The sequence below is a fragment of the Sceloporus occidentalis genome, unplaced genomic scaffold, assembly GCF_023333645.1.
Source record: "Sceloporus occidentalis isolate IW3139 unplaced genomic scaffold, rSceOcc1.0.p SCAF_112, whole genome shotgun sequence".
Lineage (NCBI taxonomy): Eukaryota > Metazoa > Chordata > Lepidosauria > Squamata > Phrynosomatidae > Sceloporus > Sceloporus occidentalis.
Window position 1 is genome coordinate 701802 of NW_028317092.1, and position 23124 is coordinate 724925.

Here is a 23124-nt window from a genome sequence, read left to right on the forward strand (position 1 = left end):
TGTTTTGACAATGCCTGTTACATGCCCCTTTTGGTATTGTAACTGAGGATTCTGTTGTTTGTAGCCCTATGATGGATTTCTGCCTCATGCGCCTGTGGGCTCCAGACTAACAGTGAAGTCCTCTTTACCCTAGTACTCCCATAGATATATGGTGTATTAGTAAAACACAGTACATGTAAGGTTTAACTTTCACTAGAGAAGAATATGTTCTGATGTTAGAAAATCACTGTGTGTTTGAATCCAGGCGTTGTGCCCCAGGCACTGATCACACCACTTTACTAATCACAATGTGTGATCAGCCAGCAGGAGAAGCAATCAGAAATACCAGCAGGAGAGATCCCTCCTGGGTTTCTTCACTCCTCCTGAGACCCCTCCTGATACTTTCCAGCAAGAGGAGAGTTGGTTAAACTGGCAAAGGGAATTCCAGAGCATTGGAGCAACCTATGAGAAAATTAGAGCAGAAGAGAAATGGAAAAATCAGGTAGGAGATGAGTGAGGATAAATGTAAGTAGAGGAACGGCTTTGAAAGTGGGAGTCGGAGTCAAGGGTGACACCAAGGTAGCAAGCATGTAGGGACAGGGGGGTGATTGCACCATTAACAATTAGGCAAACTATTGAAACATGTTTAAAGGGGGAAGACAAGAAGTACAGTTTTTGAGAGAATGAGTTTGAGGAACCTTGTAGATATCCAGTTCGAAAGTAGATCTAAGTGTCATTGGCATACAGTTGGTACCAAATACCAGATTTGGTATTAAAGTACAAAGGCTTATGTAAAAAAGGTCTAACATAATGAAGAGCCAACATAAACAAGAGAACAAAACAAGATACTCATTGAGATCAGCATTCTATAATCATACCCAGGAACTCTTGGTCTATGGGTGAATGTCACATCCTACCCAGGCTGTGGAGCTGCATATCTCACTCTTGCTTCAGTTTCTCTGTTTTGCTTCGACCATTCCTGGATTTCCTTATGCTCTGTTCTGATCTTCCATTCCTTGCTTCTAGTTCTGCTCTGTGCTTTAGCTCTGTTTCCTTTATAAGGCGTGCCCCACCCCTGTGTTCTGTTTGTCTCAGTCTGCAGTCTAATAGTATGTCTCAGTGCTATGTGTTTGGATTACATGTTTGGTTTGTTTAGCACCTCTGTAATCAGGGATTAGCGTTAGGACACCTGTGGGGTCACCTGTCCTGTTCTGTCGTGTATCCCCGGTAGAGGGGTGTCCTGTCTTGGTTATGTCTGGTTATGCCTTGCGTATTCCTTGTCTTGTTCCAGGTAGTGCCCTGTATCATGTATACCTTGCCTGTTATGTTTCTTGCTTGGCCTCCTTAACCCTGTCCCTTGCTAGCTATGTTTCCCCTACTGCACCGTAACTCCTGCACTCAATCTTTGGGCGCTCTGGGTCTTTACAGTCGTCTGTATGGACCCAGTTCCTGACAGTGAAGCTCTGGTTCCCTAAGTCAGTTTTGTCTTTCTCCAGACGGGAGAGGGATGCTTGGTCATGCCTCATCAAATTCAATCCGACTCCCCACAAACTAAGGGCTGTCTGTGGCTATCCTAGGAAGTTTCCAGGTATGTTAATAAATGCATAGGAATGCGTTAAATTTAACGTAATGTAAAAAGTGGAGTTATTCTAGAAGAACAATAGCTTGAAAATGTACGTTGACTTTTCACATTCATTCTATCATTTAGAATGTATTTTGTAGTTTGTATTAAATATTATTATTTTTACATATTTTTTACTTACCAAGTTTGTACCACATGTCACGAATTGCAAAGCCAATAAGGCACCTCATGTCTCCATACCTAAGGAGAAAATTTATTTTTAATCTAACAATTAGTTTAAATGACAATGTTGCAAAACAGAGAAAGAAAAGGATGCCTTACTTGTCCAGGATTTCATTGCGCTTATCATGAGAAAAATGTTCAAGTTGCAGAGAATCTTGGGTAATAAAAGCGACTGCTAGGTGAAAATAATTGTTCCAAAGCTGTAAATGAAATGTAAAAATAAAAGGTTATAACATTCCCTGATATATGCACTGGGTAATTCAATCTATGATTTAACATTAATAAAAGTGTTGTCATTTGTTATTCGTAGATAGACAAATGTTTTATTTTAATTAGGCGTTTCTGAGCAACTTTTCATAGGTCTTTAGTAGCTTCTTAAATTTTGCTGTATGCATTAAAAAAAACAAAAAACAAGAATTGGAAAACTTTTTCTTAGTTTTCCTCCAGTTTTTAGGAAACATATGCAAAAAATAAATAAATAAATAAATAAAATAAAAAAATATATAGATATATATATATCATCTTAATTCATCAAGATACAGAGTCATGTGTTCACGGTAGAGATGTTTGATCTCTAAAGTGTAGATAGCAACTCATGATTTGGCATATGAGGCTATTAGTGCTTTCAGGCTAATTTGGATGAATCTGTCATAAGGAGCTCCCTTTTTTCCTTCTTTATCTCAGGACATAATATATTTCCATTCCATCCTTATATTTCTACGTGGGTAAAAAAGCGAAAATGCTTAATGTTTAAAACCTAACATAGTATAGAAATATGAGATTATATTATACAAAAGAAATATTACCTCCACCAATATGCAATCACGTATTCACTCTATACATTATGTTTTATATTTGTCAATAGGTGCAATTGTATTTGAGATGTTCAAATTAAGACACTTTGTTACTTAATGAAATGTGTCACGACTAGACGTTTTTCCTCTCTCATTCCAAAACCGTTACAAAGGCAGCCTGAACAGAGGAACTGCCAGAACAGAGACAATTACCTTCTAAAGTAACATAGTGGTGAGGTAGGTGGTACAGGCTACTTTCAAGATGGGTTAAGAACATTCTGTACATTTTCTACAATTAATAAAAAGAAAACCTTACCTGTACTTCAAAATTCATATTTTCAAGGAATTTCTGGTTCATGGTTTCAGCAAACTTGTTGATAGCTCTCAAGAACACTCTACATATAACAGAAAATATATAGCCATATAAAAGTAGCAACAAGAGAATATGTATAAAATATCACACAAAACCATTGAAAAAACAATCACAATCAAATGGTGGGTTCTTGTGTGGGAAATGTAGGTATGCAGTTAATATAGGAATGGCACATGGATATGATTGCATAATTATTAAATAATCGTGATTATCATCAGACAAACAAATATGAACAGGAATCCAAGAGAGAAGTGTTACAATGAGCCTTTAGATTATATTCCTGAAGGAAACTTTAAAGCTCAATTATGTTGCTAACATATAATATTAGAAATGTTGTAACTTGGATGCAAAGGGAACAATCTGAATTATTTCGTTTGAAAGACAAATTATCTAAAAGATTAAAATTTTCATCTTCCATTTTGCTGAACATATATAGCTATTACGACTGGAGTAATACTTTAAAGTTAACAACCCCCATCAAGAAGTCTACTCTCCAGGTCGAAGTGACCAGTGGACTTCATTATTCACCTGGAACAATGAAAACTCCAGAGCAGTAGGAAATCTCAACACATAGGAGCTAAAATCATGATTTGGTGGAAGTAAGGACAGAGACGATGACTGACAGGAAATATTTAATTAGGTAGAATCTGTGGAGAACTAATTCTTATGCATCTGAAAAGCTAACAAATGTGGGAAAGCATTCACATGGATAAAAGCATTAATAGTCACTCTAGGTTGTATGTGCTTGGACAGGGTGTATCCAAACAGGGTGAGCTGATAAAATTTGTACTGCTTGATATGTATATTTCCAGATTGAACAGGCCTTAATGAATTTATGCAGCAGCTATGTTCTAACAGCAATACCATATCAACTGTTTGTCAAACACATATTAAATAGAAATACTGTACTTTCTTTGGTATAAAATTATTTTTGTTTTAATGTACAAAAGGTGACAGTGACGTGTGTTCATAGTGTATACATACTAGGGTTGCAACAACTAATCGATAAAATCGATAATAATCGATTATGAAAATCGTTGTCAACGATTTTCATAATCGATTAGATAAATCGATTTTTATCGATTTATAAAATTATGTTTTTCAGTCCTTCTATTTGAGATCGGATTATAACTGTAGAATCCAGACCCCCCGCTGCAGGAGACCTGGATCCTCTCTGCCACCCAGTGAGGGTCTGTGCAAAACGCGCAGACATCCTCCGCTTCCCCCCTCCCCTTCCGCTTCTCCCCTCCCCTTCCGCCGGGGCTTCTATTACTGAACCCGGCGTCACGTGACCTTCCGGTGCGGCTTCCATTATGGAAGCCCCAACGGAAGCGGAGGGGAGAAGCGGCTGTCTGCGCACATCGTACAGACTCCTACCGGCTGCCGGAGAGGATCCAGGTCCCGTGCAGCGCCTGCAGGGGATTTGGATTTTAGTGCGCGGGCTGTATGCCAAGTTGGATAAATGCGTTTTTGAGACCTGCAAGGTGACCTTCTTGGGGTACATGATTACTCCTGAGGGTTTCGATATGGACCCATCGAAAGTTCTGGCGATCAAAGATTGGCCACGGCCTACGGGTCTCAAGGCTCTGCAACGTTTCCTCGGGTTCGCCAATTACTACAGACGCTTCATCCGGAATTACTCGAGGATTGTCGCTCCCCTAACGGACTTAACAAAGAAAGGGGACAATGTGTCTGAGTGGTACTCCGAAGCAGTGTCCGCGTTCACTCTTCTCAAGGAGAAGTTCACGACGGCTCCAGTGTTACGGCATCCCAATCCTCTTCTACCGTTTGTCCTGGAAGTGGATGCTTCTGAATCTGGGGTGGGAGCTATACTCTCCCAAAGAGCTTCGTACAGTGGACCACTACACCCTTGCGGCTACTTCTCCAGACACTTCTCTGCAGCCGAGAGGAATTATGACATCGGGAATAAGGCGGTTATCCTGGCCTTGGAGGAGTGGTGTCACCTGCTGGAGGGGTCCTCGATACCTACCTTGATTCTGACCGATCACAAGAACCTCCAATACATGGAGTCGGCTAAATGCCTCAATCCTCGCCAGGCAAGGTGGGCTCTCTTTCTCTCCCGATTTCCGTTTGTGCTGACGTACCGACCCGGTTCAAAGAACACTAAAGCGGATGCACTATCCCGCATGCATACACAACCAGAAGAGGAGAGTAGAGAGCCTGAACCCATCGTCCCTTCTACCAAGGTCGTTGCAGCCATTCGGTTACGGGGTTACGCCCCTCTGCTGGATCGCGTCATTCGCTCTCAAGGTCAAGCTCCGGATTCCTTGCCTCCGGGGAAACTGTACGTTCCTCCCAGTTTGCGGGTACCCGTTCTACGCACTCTACATGGGGCCAGGACCTCAGGACATTCAGGAGTGGCACGTACCATGGAGCTACTTTCACGGACTTTTTGGTGGCCTCATTGAGGCAGGGACGTTACGGCGTTCATTCAGTCATGTACGAGATGCGCGGCCAACAAGTCCTCTCGCACTCGTCCAGCTGGCCTTCTTCGACCTCTCCCTTGTCCTTCGGTTCCCTGGACTCATGTGGCCATGGACTTTATTGTGGAATTGCCTCCGTCCATGGGACATACCGTGATTCTCGTAGTGGTCGACCGTTTCTCTAAAATGGCCCACTTTATTCCGCTGCGGATATCTTCATCCGGGAGATTGTGCGGCTCCACGGAGTACCGTCCGAAATCGTGTCGGACAGAGGTACCCAATTCGTGGCAAGATTTTGGCGTGAATTTGCGAAATCCTTGGGCATCACATTGGCCTTCTCTTCGGCACCCGCAGACGAACGGTCTGGTGGAGAGAGCAAACCAACATCTGGAACAGTACCTGCTTCTCTTCATCAATGATCATCAGGATGATTGGGTCGATCTGTTGCCATTTGCAGAGTTTGCAAGGAACAACACGCTCCAGGAGTCTACCAGGATTTCGCCTTTTTTTTATGCCTCTATGGTCTCCATCCGCAGTCTCTCCCAGAGACATTACCAGTTTCGGCTGTTCCAGATCTGGAGGAGAGACTTGCTTCTATTCGTACCACCTGGGCTTCGGTACATGCTGCACTAGAGCACACGGCTTCGCTCCAGCAACGTCAGGCCAACAAGAGGCGCTCTCCCAACCCCTTGTACCGGCCTGGCGATAGAGTTTGGCTGTCTACGCGATTCCTGAGACTCCAGGTTACTTCCATGAAATTGGCCCCACTGTTTATTGGGCCCTTTCCAGTTCTACGGCAGATCAATCCGGTGGCGTACGAACTTGCACTACTCAGAACGCTTCGCATCCCTCGGGTATCTCACGGCGAGAATTCTACTACCGAGACTGCCAGGAGGGCTTCGGAGAGACGTACTCCCCGGGTAATTCTTGATTCCCGGCGGCAACAGGGCAGTTTACAGTATCTGGTACAATGGAGGGGTCTCGGTCCTGAAGAACGATCCTGGATACCTGCGGCACGCCTCTCCGTACCATGACTGATACGTGCGTTTCACGCTAGACGTCCTTCTCGCCCTGGTGGTCGCCCTGAGGGCGCCCTTTCAAGGGGGGGTACTGTTACTTACCTTACCCCAGCTCCCACGTTGCCTCCACAGCCGTCACGCAGGACAGGGAGACCCCCCACCAACGCACGGCCACCTGAGCCGCCTCGCAGGAGAGGGAGACCCCCCTCCAAGGCACGGCCACCGGAGCCGCCTCGCAAGAGAGGGAGACCCCCCTCCAACGCACGGCCACCGGAGCCGCCACGCAGGAGAGGGAGACCCCCCTCCAACGCACGGCCACAGGAGCCGCCACGCAGGAGAGGGAGACCCCCCTCCAACGCACGGCTACCACCGCAGCAGCCGCCTTGCAGGAGAGGGAGGCCGCCCTCCAACGCAGTGCCGCTTCCGCCGTCGTTGTCTGAACTGCCGCGCAGGAGAGGCAGACCTCCTGGAACACGGCGTCCGGCTTCGGCGCTCGCAAACTCCCAAACTGCAGGCATATATGAGGGGAGATTACGCCACAACCATGATGGTGGCGATTCCCGGACATTGGAAGTGACGTCATGAGGTTTGGCGGGAGATTTGAACTTCCTCTGCGGGTCCTATTTAAACCTCCTCAGTTCTGTCTGACATTGCCTTCTGTTGGTTGTCTATGCCTTGTGCTAGTACCCAGATAGCGTTTGATTCTGTATTCTCGTGTATGATCCCGGCTTGTCTGACTTTGTTGATTTCCTGATTCCTGACCTCGGCTACATTTACGTTTATCCTGTTTTCCTGAATCCTGACCTCGGCTACGTTATATGACTATCCTGCTCTCCGGAAACCTGACCTCGGCTTGTTTGACCTGTTCTGTCCTGGAGTCCTACCTGACCACGGTGTCTCCTAACTACTTGTACGTGACAGTTGGTCCCCCTTTGCAGCTATAACAGCTTCAACTCTTCTGGGAAGGCTTTTCACAAGTTGTTTGAGTGTTTCTGTAGGAATTTTTGCCCATTCATCCAGTAGAGCATTCGTGAAGCACTGATGATGGATAAGAAGGCTTGGCTCACAATCTCCATTCTAGCTCATCGCAAAGGTGTGGTTAAGGGCAGGGCTTTGTGCAGCTGGTCAAGTTCTTCCACTTCAAACCCAGAAGAGTGGAAGCTGTTATAGGGGGGACCAACTATATATTAATGTCTATTAATTTAGAATGCAATTTCATAAAATTCTCTGTTGGTGTAATGGACAGGTGTCCTAATACATTTGAACATATAGTATATACAGTATATACATATATATATATATATATATATATATATATAATGGACAAAAGTATATATTATTTTTTTAATTATTAAGCTTTATATCAGCAACTTTTTCTGCCATAGCTATTTTTTCATATGTGGCTTGAAGGCATTGGTAATGATTCCGTTTTGAAAACTAAATTATACGTCTACATCAGCATGATAGCATGACCTTAATCTCATTAACTGTGACATTTTAATCAATATTATTTTTCTACGTCTAGATTATGTTTCTATGAGGAAAACATCTCAGTGGACAAACTTTATTCTAATGGAAAATGGAAATAGCTGAAAATATTTCACCCATGGTAAAATGTTATTTATTCACTAGTAGATGCATATCAACAATTACCTTCAAGGGAAATTGCAGCTGAAAAATCAGGGTCAAGTAAAGACTAATGGTGTCCCTCTACTCCATAAAACAAATAACATATGGTTTGCAAACATAGTATAGATAGAAACGACCTTAGGCAGAACTACAATAAAGTCATCTAGCAACCTGAGGTTACATGAGTAAGTCATCAGCCTTTTAAAGCAAATTTGTTAGACTTGATTCATAATAATAATGCCTTTTATGATATGTCTGAAATTGTCAATCAGGTTTCCTTAACATCACAATTCATACAACTTCAATATGCAAGCAGCATTATAAGGCTGATTTATTTTAGAAGCTTATACATAAACTTTTTCACTTATTTGTTCAGAGAAATTGTTCAGCGACCAAAGAAAATGTCAGAATAATGTTCCAAGGCTAATCCTCTGGTATATAGTGCTCATTTGCTTAACGCCATTCTTCAAAATTTCCAGGCACAATCCCTCTAAGATTTGGATTAGCATAATACATAAATCACCCTGGATCACAAGAACATATATCTGTTTAGTAATTTTCGTTACTGGAACTATTTCATACACAACATAAAAGATGCTTTTAATGAAATTCCACTGACAGGATTAGAGGTTTGTTTACAGATTCAAAATATTTACTATTTTTACTATACTATATTTAACTATTAATTAATCAAAAAGATGACAATTTTACTGTAAACTGTTTAGTTATTCAAATACCTCTGCTGTCAAATCTGAAATTTGTACTTTTTTTTCTACAAAGTTAAAATAATACAAGCAAGTTACAAAATGACTTTCATTATTGATGCCCTCTGGTTAGTGCAGCCAATTTGCAGACTTGAACAAAGTAAACAGAATATGCTGGCAAGAGTTTGTTTTATTAAAAACCACGGGGACATTTATTACCCAGAATATTAAGTTGGCTATTATGAATATGTTTTAAAATAGGAATGGTTATATCACTTAAAATAATTTTGGAAAGTAATCTGCATACACACACATATATATATATATATATATATATATATATATATATATATATATATATATATATATATATACATCAGATTAATGGTCTTTTGCCAGTAATAGAAATGTCGATTTTCACCTCAGTGTCCAAATCATTACTACACTACAATTAATCTCTCCTGAAAGTGATTTTCTAAATTATTACAGAGACATTTGGCCAAAAATGACCAAATTGTAATTGTGCATAATGCATTAAAAGAGGGGATTATAGCAGAGATTTATAGCATACTCATACTATATGCAAAATAGAAGTATCATGTAATATAGAAGACCAATTATGCATTTATAGCGAATATGGTTATTAAATGATTATATCAAATGCATATGCTACAAATCTCTCTCTCTCTCTCTCTCGCATTGCTTGGAGGGGTAGGGGACTTAATGTATAGTACATCTCCTATGGGAGGCACATATCCCATGCCTGTCCCTCAATTCCCACCCTGTTACTGGGGGGATGTGGGGGTTAAACATAGATAAAATATCTCTACACTTTGAGGTAAGATGCATAAAATTACCATTAAAACATTTAGGAGAGGCACAGGCAGCATCTTGTACCTCTCTCCCTACCTCCACCCCTGCCTTGTAGGAAGAGGGGACAGTGTTAAACTAGCTGAAGAGGTCCAAACTTCCACTGCCATTAATATCAGCACAAAAACGGTGGTGTTCTGGGTTCTCTGTTTTATTTATTTTTAATAGCTACTTTATTTATTTATTTAAAAAATATCTGTGTGTGCGGATTTGCCAAACACTTACATGTCAATAGGGGCAAAAGGAATTGAAATCCAACCAAGCCACTTGCCATAATAGTCCACACAGAATTTTCAAATATGTTGTATTAATTGAGAATTATATCTATTGTAAAAGCAATCATGGTATTACCTGTTTTGCACCATGCTCATAGCCATCCAGTCCAAAGGATAAACATTTTTTCCAATGAGATCTTTAAACATTATAAATGTCTCCATCAAAACATCCTGAAAAAGATTGGTTAAATAAGTTTATGTATACATTATTAAAAAAAATTCTAGGTCAATGGTCTTGGTGCTGTTAACTGCCAAAAAGTTAAAAGGTAGGAATCGCCAACAGTCTTGAGCTTAGTAGGGTCATCAAAGTTCCTCCAGACCAGTCTACTATATATTAAAATATACAGAAATCATGTTTAAACATTTCAGACTTACCACCAAATCTGAACTTGATTGAAATGTGTCAATGTAATATGTGTAATGTTGATCATCCATCTGGTCCAGGATTGCAGTCATGCATGCCACAAAATGACTCTGTAAAGAGATTACAAGATAATTTGTTTTTGATGATTTCAACAAAAAGATGACAGTAATAACTATATTTTAATCAAAATATTACTACCGTATTTGCTCGATTATAAGACGAGGTTTTTTTCAGAGCAAACGTTCTGAAAAATACCCCTCGTCTTATAATCAAGGTCGTCTTCTAATCAGACCTCGATTAGGTTGCCAGGCTGCTTTGTTCGCGAGCAGCGTCTCTTCTTCTAGCAGCAGGAGAACAGGAAGCTAGTAGAGTGTCACATAACTCTGCCTCCCCCCTCCTTCCTCTGAGAGCGGGGCCAGAGAAGTTGCTCGCACAGCCGGGCCCCTGCAGAAGTCTTCGAGTGAGAGATCTGCAGTTCAGGTAAGGGGGTGGGGGAGGGTTTTTGTGATTAATGTGTGAAGTATGTGTGATTAATGGAATGAATGAGTATTTAAATGTTTGTGAATGAGTGTGTGTATGATAGCATGGATGTGTAAGGTGGGTGGTGGTGGTAGCATGGCATAGGGAGGCTGTACTCACACTCATATCATCCCCAGGTTCCAGCATGTACTGGCTGCCTTGGCTTGATAGGAGTGTGATTGCTGTTAGCAGTTATATATATATATATCTCTCCAGAAATGCCTTTTAACCCCCTATATGCCACTCTGCCCCATGATATGCCTTTTAACCCCCTATATGCCACTCTGGCATATAGAGGGTTAAAAGGCACATCATGGGGCAGAGTGGCAAATAGGGGGTATAAGGCATTTCTGGGGGCAGAGTGGCAACCCTGGGGGCAGATGTGCATAACTGGGGGGGCAGGTTGGCAAAAAAAGGAAATGAAAAATATATATATTTTTCTCAATCATAGCTTTTATTAGATATGAAAAAATTGTTTACATGCATTAATATTTACTAGTAAAACGTTTTTTTCTATAGGGTAGTCTTATATTCAGGCTTTTTGTTTTTTTCCTAAATTAATATTTAGATTTTGGGGGGTCGTCTTATAATCAGGGTCGTCTTATAATCGAGCAAATACGGTATTTAAATAAGGCATTCTGTAAGCGATAGAGCCAATGACATCAGAAAAATAGTGGCTTGCAATTCACAAAAGTTTTCCTTGTATGTTTACAATACAGGGTCTTCCAGACCCTGCTGGGATATCCGATCGCTCTGATGAGGCACAGACTCTGTGATCTCTATACAAACACAGATACACATAAATAATTTAGGGAAACATAGCATATCAGATATAGATCAACAGAATAACACACAAATCTGGCTTTGCAGGTATAGATCAACTGGAAATCACATATAAACTCAGCTTTAAAAGTATAGATTAAAAAAAAACTAAATTACAGGCATAGATCACAGGTTGCACACCCCAAAGCCAGCCCTGGTATCCACATAAAACTTGACCAGCACCCAGATTACAGCCCAGCCTGAGCCATCTTTGTCCCCAAACAGCCCAGCGTAAAACATATTTGTTGCCAAACGGCTCAGCATAAGAAATCTTTGCCCTCAAACACCCTGTCCTGTGCCATCTTTGTCCCATAAACACCCTGCCCTTGCCACCTTGGTCCCCAAAGCTCAGACACTCTGCTTGTGCCATCTTTGTCTTTCCCCAAATCACTTATACATCTATGATACACACAAAACACGTATACAGTCACTCACTCATTCACTCTGTCGTTTACACAATTCCTTCACACAATTATTCATTCATTATCTCCCACATTCACACAATTCATACAGACATTAATTCATTTATTATCTCATGCATTCACACAATTCATCCATACACCAATTAATTCATTCTCTCACTCATTAATTCTCTCACCCATTCACACAATTCATCCACTTTACTTCATTCATTATCTTACTCATTCTCACTCTTTCTTTCAAGATTCCTACTACCTCCCTGAGAGTCTCATGATCTCTTCCCCTTCTCCTTATCTACCCCCTCTCCTCCTTTTCTCACAATCAGTTTTCTTAAAACTGTTGCATTTTTAAATGCCCATTTGGGGCGATCGGGCATTCCCTTCCGGGTCGCATCACCTGGAACGTCTTCGGAGGACAGGATATCCCCTGCAGCGTCTGTCCAGCAGGGGCTGGACCTTTAACCATACTGCACTGATAACAGTGCATTTAAAAAAAATATATATATAAAAAAGATAATTATTATTTTATAATAATAATAATAAAAAAAAGACAAAAACCCCTTACATCCCATTGCCCTAACACAACATCTAAAAAGTATAACCCTCCTGCCCCTGTTCACAAGCCCCAAACCATTTAAGCCATACGCATAAAAATTCTACGAATAATATACAACTAATATGTTCCCTATAAGTGCTGGTAAAGGACACCTGACTTGATAAACTTTGAGGGGATTGAATATGTCTATGTTTGTGTGCATATCTGTTTAAGCAAATAGAGGTATATGCACTTATGCCTTATACAGTTCACAGGATGTGTGCTATAGCTGGGCATCTATACTTTCATCACAATGCAAGGAGCACTTTCTATCATCTTTATAACTGCACTATTTTACTATTTCTATCACCTGTATATATTTACATAGTCTACCCTTCTGGTCTTTGTTTTTCTTTTAGGTCAAAAAGACTTGTAAGATATTCAAAGTACATGTTTTATATGTTTGCAGAAACAGATTGATAAACGATGACTGTTGTCTGTCTTGTTATACAAGTCGCCTCTAATTAATAGTACAGTTTAATAATTTTAATAACTGCGTCATTTATGTAGTTGAAAGGCGAATACCTCCCTGTGTCCTTGGCTTTTTGGCATCACCATGCTGACTTTTATTAAAAGCAAGCAAGTCAGTGGAGATTCAGCCTATCGCCACTAGAGGTCCCCCGTTTACATTTGGAGAAAGCTGCTCAGTTTCCACTGCTTTTTATTATTTATTCGTATGCGAGCTTGAACAGCAGACTTCGTGAATACAAACACTGATTTCTTCTGAGATAAAGCACTTACTACCGTATGTTTTTTTTAAGGCTGGTATTATTCTTAGTCAAAACCCTGGCTAGTGAGCACGAATAAGAAGATTTTACATATTCTCCAAGAATACAGGTAAGAAAATGTAATGTTTGTGGCAGATGTGTATATATATATACAAACAGCTGACTCGCTTTTGAATTGTATAGTGAATTGGTGTACAACTAAAAACAAACATTTGTATACCATGTGTATTTATTGATGTGTAAGCAGGATGACTTTATTTTTAATTAGGTGCTGGTGTAGATATATAACAACATGTATGGTTTACATTTCTGTTACTGCTGTAGATAACCAAGTTATCTTTAAAATTCAAGATAGGTATATATACTATAGCTTGATCAGATGTTTGCACAATACAACTTGTTCATGGAATCAAATATTGTAGCTGTGGGTAGTGCTCAACTTGTATAATCATCTTTGTGCAAATTCATTACCAGCTGTGAACTTGTCAGATCTCCTGCTCATTGGAATGAGAAACTTAAATGGCTTGAATACAATTCTGTAATGCGAAACATTGCTAAACAAAACAGAATCTGTTCCATACCTTTTGTACCTTGATATTATTCTGATCACCATTGTAAAATGTTTTCTAAAACTTTGATCTCTTAAGTTGCTGCTCCCTTGCCTAGATTCCTCTTTACTGATCATATTGTAATGATTGAAGGAACAGAATTTGATATTACACCAATTTATTAATTTTGCACCAATTGGTTACACTCTGTGTGAAGTTTACAATTAGAAACAAATATAAGCTACCATAAGTTTTAGTTTGGCATTTTGATTTGTAATCTTATATCGTCTTAAATACTGTTTTTTTCATAGTTGTCCCAATACCAGAATTTGAATGATGGGCTTGAACATGGTGTGGTACCAGTAGATAGATCAACGTGCCTTTTTATTAAATGTGAAATAAAATATATGTACACAGTGGTCATGGTGTTTTCTAATTTGGTCTATGTGGATCTTTAATTTATTAATGTATATTTTACAGCCTACTTATCACAACACAACCACACATGTATACCACCCCAAAACGGAAAGGTTTGGTTGGACAAATCTTGCAAATGCAGCATAAAAGCATTCATGTATGACATATGGAAAATGCATATTTTATCATTTATATTTGATTTTAACCACAACTAAGTTCTGCCTATAAAGAGTTAATTGTGGCAAGCCAGCAGCCTGCCAGTGAAGTAAAAATATGATGAATATGTGCTGGCTCACGCTAGCTGTTAATAAGAGGACAAATTACTTTGGTAACAATGAACTGCAACTTATTACAAGGTAGTTTAATGTATATTAAGATTACCTTTTGACAGCTTTAACCACTCATGTAAGGGAAATGTGTCAAAATACAATTTAGCCCTACTAGTGCAAGGATTTGTGCAGTTTCGTGTGTTGACACCCAATTATTTAAGGTGTCTTCCTGAGGTATAATTTGGCAATGGATATCCGTGTTTAAGATTGATCTCCGTTTCAGCAAATCTAGCGGTCATAAATGGAATGATTGTGTTAATTTAAGGCGTTGTGTATCTAATAGCTTTGAACTAGAAAGAAAAACAGCTTGATCTGATGGGCTGCAGTATCATGTGGGAAAGTTAATACTTAGCATATTTAACTATAATTGCTAAATGCAAATAGATTTTATTTTTATCTTTCAGACATATATAATGGGAATTCTGTGCTCACAATAACTTTGTGATTTATTTGCTTTTACATTAAATTTCTACACCAAAACATACATGGTTTGTGTATAGATGCACACACACACACAAAACCCATTAATGTGACTTTGTTGTTTGTAAGCATGAAGGGGTGTGCTCCAAGAGGCGTAACGCTTGCCCCATACCTGTGTTTGTATAATTTCATTCCAAGACCACGTACAGTGTAGTCCTAGTAAGAGGCTTCAATGCAGGACATGTGATCATTCTAAATACTAGACAGATCCCTGGATTTAGAGCAATTTGGCTCACGGCATTACCATTTTACAGCAATGTTCATATTATGGCTTATTATTGTAGGGTAACATAAGCTTTTGAGAAATCAGAGGTCTCTTCTTCGGATATGTTCATAAGAAGACTTCTGAGGTCCTAAAAGCTCATCTTCTTAAATATGATCAAACAGGCTACAACCAGGTGCTGGATATCATTTATGATACTAGCAGAAAAACAAAACAGAAAGAGTCATCTTTTAATCTTCAATGTCCAAATAAGAACCAGTGTAATTAATCTGGGACACCATAAGAGTTTCTTGTTATGGTTACTTGTTGAAATGAGTCACGAAAAAGACATTTATGTATTTATCTACTTAAGTAAAAAAAGTTGTAGTGCTCCCCTTGTATGAAACAATAGCAGTAGCACTATGTGAACCACTTAAAATGCTAAACATTCACCAAGACAGTACAGGCTTTAAAAGTGTTGGGTAACGTTTAAAGAGCAAAGAAAAGATTGTTTTTTCTTGCTGTTTGCTGTGTTATTACTGATCACAAACCACTACACACATAAGCAGTTATAGCTCTGTTTTCTATCCTCTAAATATATTGAGAAGAATGAACATATTTATGTAGTCTATGTAACAAAGGAAATTCCAAGTGAAATGCAATGCATCTTCTACTTGACCAGATTCTAACTTAAAGTTATAATGAGACAGATGTTTGTTGTAAATAAGGTATGTGAGTAACATTAATTGATCTTTAACCCCTTAATACAAATAAATTGCTGACTCTCGGGAATTAGGTTTGGATGTGGTAAAATATATATTACAACTAATTGCAACTAGGCTACAAAGTGAATCTGGAAAAAAACAAACAGCGAAATAATCAAGTCAGCAGAAGCATTCCCTTTGTGGCTTTGGAGGCAAGACCACTTCTTAAACTTTGTATTATAATAATTTATTTTGTAAATAGCCCAAAATATATTGACATCACTAGTTCAATTAATCAAGGCTACATGCAGATCTTATTTTTGACATTATGTGTGTACTGAAATTTGAAAATTTGAAATTTGTGTGTACTGAAGTGATATTGGGGTACGCATTATCATACCTGAGAACTCTCTGAGTCTCAGGGTTTTTGCCCCAATGTCAGGGTGAAGGGGCAGATCCTCAGGGTCAAACAGTCTGGAGCTGGGATACTAAAGCGTCCCAGTTAGTGCTTTTACCACCACTATGTCATGGTTGATATCCCTGCTTGAATGTAGATGACGGAAATAAGTTCATCTTTGAATAATGACAAGTCAATGTTTCCATAAGGACCGGTATTATAGCCATAGGCTATTAAAGGTTTAATACTTAAGTTTCAGGGTATGCATATTAGTCGTTACGAATTACAGCTTTTGATTTTACAAGTGGTTGTGACCAAACACCATTCCTCTGCCAAGAGAAAGATGAAACTGGCCAGGGAGGCAGGGCTTCCCCTGGAGACTCCAGGTCAACTCCAGAGAGTTCCTAGGTATAATAAGATGCAAATCTAGGTACTCCTGTGTGACAAGCAAGTCTTGTTTCATGTACAGAGTGTTTCTATGCTTAAACAACATCTTGAGGGCATAAAAATTGTCAACAAAACTATAATGATTCTCACCACACACATTCTTCCTTTATGCAGGCCGTATAGTATATCAACACATTAAGGGACCACTCTGGTGTCCTATGCAGCCTAACCAACGAACTTACTTTGTAAGTAATTTAAAATGCATTCTTAAAAAAAACACACCAAAAAAACCACTTACCTTTAGGAAAAGCTGGAGCTCGGAAGCAGCAGAGCAAAGCCCCTCCATGAGGCTCATTGAAATATTTTAAGGGACCTCTCAGCTATCATTTGCATTAAAGTGCATATGATGACCCGAGTGTCCTTTCAAGCTTCTTTAATGCAACCCATGTTTTCTTACATAATAAAATGGTCTCCTTCACGCGAACTGTCTGAAATATCCTGTAAATCATATTTTCTTAGATTCTGGGCTTTTATTTAAGTTAATGGCTGCACCTTCAATTGGCAAACCCAGCACATAAAGCATTATAGAGTGATGTCTCCTTTAGTATAATATACTCTGCTAATAATAATTTACAAAAAAATTGCCAGTTTAGCTGATGCTTGTATTATGTGTGCTCTGTCCCAATGTACCTCTCAATTCTACAAGCAAGATAAACTGCATTATTTCATTATATTTTAGATTGTGAAAAAGGGAAATGTAAATATGTTTAAACTTATATAGTAATGAGTCTTTAATAGAGATCCTGCTCGTTAAAAGTGTAAATGACAGGGACCAGTGAAGCTAAGTAATATCTGTGCTTTGTGAAAATTTTTTGAATCATTAGGACACTGGCAGGGGCGTTCCTAGAGTATTTGTCACCTGGGGCAGGTCTTTAATAGAGATCCTGCTCGTTAAAAGTGTAAATGACAGGGACCAGTGAAGCTAAGTAATATCTGTGCTTTGTGAAAACATTTTTAATCATTAGGACACTGGCAGGGGCGTTCCTAGATGTTCCAGGATGTAAGTAGCACCCGCGCACACACACACACACTTAAAAAAACAATATATACTGAGGTAGACATCACAGTGGAACAGCATAACCACTAGCACTATAAACTGAGCTGGACGTTGACGGTGGTACAGCATAACTGCTATCATTATATACTGAGAGTAGGGTGACCACATTAGTCATGTTTTCCAGGAGATATTGCTGACCAGACCAGATAAAGTGCTGTCCTGCAGTATGGATATGGTATAACCGACTAATTGGTTCCCTTTCACGAGTCTATGCATGCCACATACTGCATGGCAGCACTTTATCTGGGCTGGTCATCAATATGAAAAACGATGTGGTCACCCTGAGACAGACATTGACGGTGTTATATAGTGATAGGACTTATGCTGTCCCACGGTCACCTAGATTGTAAGCTTGTAAGAGCAGGGCCCTCTTCTCCTTTTGTGTGGTTTTATGTGATGTTTAATTTTACTGACTGAATGTAACAGCGCTACAGAATCTGCTGGCACTATATACATTGTTATAATGTAATGTCTGGCTCAGTATAAAGTGATGAGAGTTATGATCTACTTTAGAGAATAACTCCCATCACTATATACTGAGCCAGGCACTAATGGAGTACAGCATAACTCCCACCACTATACACTGAACAAAACATTGACAATAGTGCAGTATAACTCCGATCACACTCACATACTTACTAATGCTTTCTCACCCTCCCTCCCTCTCTCTGTCCCTCCCCCCTCTCCCTTTCCCTCCGTCTCTCTCTCTCTTTCCCTCCATCTCTCTCCTCCCTCTCTCTCTCCCCAATCGAGCCTGCTCCTCTAGCGGTGGACATTATGACTCTGGAGTGGGTGCGCAGCCAATGCTGGCCTGGTGGCACCCCTCTGATGAGTGGCACTCGGGGCGGAACGCCCCCACGGCCACCCTTAGGTACGCTACAGGACACTGGTTATCTCAGTAGAGCCAGCATTAAGCATAAACTTTAGTCCATACATTTTCTAGCTAATTGGCCAAGTACATTGTAAAATGTTCTGTTTGTTGCTCAAGCTTAACATGGGTTTTAAATGGGCACCAGGATAACAAATATGCTGATTTTCACAAAGAAACTATATGAACTTTCAATACTTTTTAAAGATGTATTTAATGGTTGATTCTACCCAGTTTACATTAAAACGATTCCCAATATTTATGTGATATCCAGAGCAAAGCTGATCAAACACTAAATAGATGTTGTATAAGAAATAGCATGGTGCATGGTAACTAGGCAGGCCCTTATTAACAAGAACCTTAATTAACAAATCATTTCTTGGAATGGATTTAATTAAGATTGGTTGAATTACATCTGTGATGTTTTTTAAACAAATTTCCCTAGAGATTTCTAAGTAAATTACATTGCATTGCACACAAATTGCAGTACCATACAGCCCAACACGTATTATTTCTGGTATGGGATGCCTGTATCCAATAATCTTTTCCGCTGAGTGCCAGCACCGGTAGTTGTATACGCGTATTGCGTAGATGTCCCCCGCCGGCCCCGCAAGACACCCGGGAGTCTGCTCTGGTAAATCCGGGGGCAGAGTGGCAGCATATCTCGAGGGGGGGGACAGAGTGGCAGCATATCTCGAGGGGGGGAGGGCAGAGTGGCAGCATATCTCGGGGGGGCAGAGTGGCAGCTTATCTCGGGGGGGCAGAGTGGCAGCATATCGCGGGGGGGGGCAGAGTGGCAGCATAGCATATCTCGGGGGTGGGGGGGTAGAGTGGCAGCATATCTATTACAAAACTTTTTCTTTAAAAAAGCACCAAACTTTTAGAGTATATACACACATATACATATACACACATTTGTGCAGCTATTTTCCAAGCGGGAGATTTCTTCTACCAAACTCATCTCCTGGCACGTGAAATCCTTAACGCGAGACCCCCGTGTGTATGCGAGAAACATGCTGCTGTTGATTTTAAGAACCCAGTGACAAGAAATGTGAGACGACATAGGGGGTGGAAAGCTGCAGCTATGGGTAAATCTATTTTTTCTGCAGCTTTAAAAGTTCTTTCATGTGTATGCATCGTTTAGGGGAGACAGTGTGTCCTTCTAAGGTCACTGAATCACACATCTCTTCACCAATAATTAATTCAATTTAAGAAAACAACAAGTCACAGGTATCTAGGATAAAAACAATCAAGTGCCATCTGGCCGTTTTTCCCTTCAGAATTACAGATTTCAATACTATTGCCATTGAAAGTTTCAGTTTATAATTAGAGAGATATTCAGCAATGACTGTCAACTCAGACAACAGACAAGATGATTTCCATGTTTTTCCTTCCTTACACCACATTACACAGAAGAGTAATAGCCACCTTAACCCCTTCGAGACAAAGGCTGATTTTACTTTTTGTACCCTTTGTGACAATGGCCTTTTTAACATTTCTGCGCTGCTTGTGTTTAGCTGTAATTTTCTTCTTTCCCGTTTACTGAACCCACACACATTAGATATTGTTTTTTTCAGGACAAGAAGGGCTTTCTTTAGATGACATTGTTTTGATTGTATCATATTATTTACTATTAAAAAAATTATAAAATATGGTGAAAAATTTAGAAAAAAATCACTGTTTCTAACTTTTAGTTGAAAAATCTTTTACTCATCTATAAAAGGTAATGAAAAAACCTGCTAAATAGATTCTACTATTTGTCCTGAGTTTAGAAATACCCAATGTTTTTATGTTTTTTTGCTTTTTTCTACCCATTATGGGGCAATAAGTACAGGTAGCGTTTTGCTATTTCAAAGCCATTTTTTCCAAATCTGGTAATTCTTCCCCCCATGTGCCATTTCGGGTATCTTTGAACCCGGCCAATGCAATTTACCCCATCAAGTCATATATTTTTGAAAACTAGACAGCCCAGGGTATTCCAAATGCTAGTATTTTAACTCTTTCCATGCACCATATCTACCACCAGTCTTTGTCAAACTTTATGGTAGTCATTTTTTTGCATTTGTTTTCTCATACACATTTTACTTCAGGTATGAATTAAAATGTTCTAGTTTATGTCACTATCACAAAACACCCCAATATGTGTTCAGCAACATCTCCTGAGCGCAGCGATACCCCACATGAATGATTTTGCCTGGCTGTTTGGGGGCAAAAGGGCCACATTTGGGGCATGCGCATTTTTCAATGTTGAACTTTGGCATTTGGGGATCCACTGCCCATGCCCTATTTGGTACATCTTTGAGCCGGGCCATTTCAGTGTGCCCAATAAACCCATATATTTTTGAAAACTAGACAGCCCAGGGTATTCCAAATGCTAGTATTTTAACTCTTTCCATGCACCATATCTACCACCAGTCTTTGTCAAACTTTATGGTAGTCATTTTTTTGCATTTGTTTTGTCATACACATTTTACTTCAGGTATGAATTAAAATGTTCTAGTTTATGTCACTATCACAAAACACCCCAATATGTGTTCAGCAACATCTCCTGAGTACAGCGATACCTCACATGAATGATTTTGCCTGGCTGTTTTGGGGCAAAAGGGCCACATTTGGGGCATGCGCTTTTTTCAATGTTGAACTTTGGCATTTGGGATCCACTGCCCATGCCCTATTTGGTACATCTTTGAGCCAGGCCATTTCAGTGTGCCCAACAAAACCATATATTTTTCAAAACTAGACACCACAGGGTATTTTAAATGCTGGTATTTTAACTCTTTGCATGCACATATTTTACCACCAGCATTTTTTCAAAGTTTGCAGTAATATTTTTGTGTGTGTATTTTTCCCACACACACCTACTTTATGTATGAATTTACAGCTCCTGGTATATGCCGCTGTCACACGACACCCCATAATGTGTTCAGCAACATCTCCTGAGTGCAGTGATACCCCACATGCATGGGTGTGTCATTTTTTGGGGGAACTAAAAGGCCACATTTGGTACGTGTGCATTTTTCTAATTGGAAATTAGATGTGTGGCCATCCTTCCCCCCGTGTTAATTGGGACGTTGTTGAACCTGGCCCATTCAATTTACCCCATCAAATCATACATTTTTTAAAAGTAGACACCCCACGGGCATTTAATATGCCAGTATTTTAACTCTTTCCATGCGAGAATTGTTTTAAGCTAATATGCTAATTTTAGGACTTGCTCACAAAAATATATTTTTTATATATATATATTTTTTTTTATTATTATTTTTTTTTTTTTTAAATTTAACATTTTTTTTCAACTTGGAGGTTCCCCTGATAGTGACATCAGTGGGAAATGATTTTTACATTTTACAGTTTTTTTACTATTTTTTTCTAATTATTATTAATTTTATTTTATTTTTTTATTTATTTTTACTAATCACACTGTGATTAGAAAGCTGGGCTCCATTGACTTGCATGGTGAATGCAGTACCTGTATTCAACCTGCAAGTGGAGCCAAAGTTCTCTAGATGGTCTGGACCATCTAGCGAACTTTTAAAATTTGTGGTTCCTGTTACAGGACGGCGGCCATCTTCCTTGATGGCGAAGATTTCCGGCAGCTGCGGCTGTGACCGCTCTCCGGAGCGGTCACAGCCCATCAAAAGGTTAGTGTTTGGTGTCGCTGGATGCCTCCTGATCGAGGCATTCCAGCGACACCATTTAAGTTTAGGAGGCGATCGTCGATCGCCTCCTAAACGCTTTTAAAACGGGCGTCCGCCGCCATACAAAGTATGGCGGATGTTGACGCCCCGTGGAGGGGCCAGAGATGGCCCCTTCGTGCCTCGAGGCATTCAGCAACGCTTTTTGGGTGCAGAAAGCGATAGTAGATCGCTTTCTGCACCCGTTTAAAGACGTGCCGGTCCTGGCACGTCAATTGTCGTAAAGCACATGCTTTTCCGTGCCGTGCCAGGACCGGCAATTGTCATTAAGGGGTTAAATAATTGCATTGTGTTTCATTGTTAGGGATATGTCTTGGAGGGGAAAAATAAACTGTAAAATATAAACAGTATGCTTAATTTGCTCACTTCAATTTTATATGTTAATAATGGTGCTTTCTTTTGCGATAAGCATTGACTTACAAGGTGGCATTGGAAACTTGGCAATCAAGTTCTGCTGCAGCATATTTGTTATGCACCCTGCCAGAGTAGGTAACACGATGTTCTGTTCAAAATGCTAGGTCATTACCGCTTATGCAATGTCCCCAATTTACATTAAAGTCATTGAAGGCCCACCAGGAATATAGTAAACAAAACATTTCTACTCTTTCATGGCTTGAAATGTAATTTACATTTAATAATAAA

At 39.8% G+C, this 23124-nt stretch overlaps 1 protein-coding gene across 1 annotated transcript in view; it reads right to left on the reverse strand.

Annotated features, from left to right (window-relative positions):
• Positions 1-23124, reverse strand: part of LOC149282561 (dedicator of cytokinesis protein 2-like) — a 291513-nt gene that overhangs the window by 65597 nt on the left and 202792 nt on the right. The window contains exons 28-32 of the mRNA XM_089498058.1: positions 10267-10365; positions 9968-10062; positions 2894-2972; positions 1883-1983; positions 1743-1801 (exon numbers count right to left, since the gene is read on the reverse strand). Coding sequence (XP_089354184.1) covers positions 1743-1801; positions 1883-1983; positions 2894-2972; positions 9968-10062; positions 10267-10365 — 433 coding nt within the window. The remainder of the gene's footprint in view (positions 1-1742; positions 1802-1882; positions 1984-2893; positions 2973-9967; positions 10063-10266; positions 10366-23124) is intronic.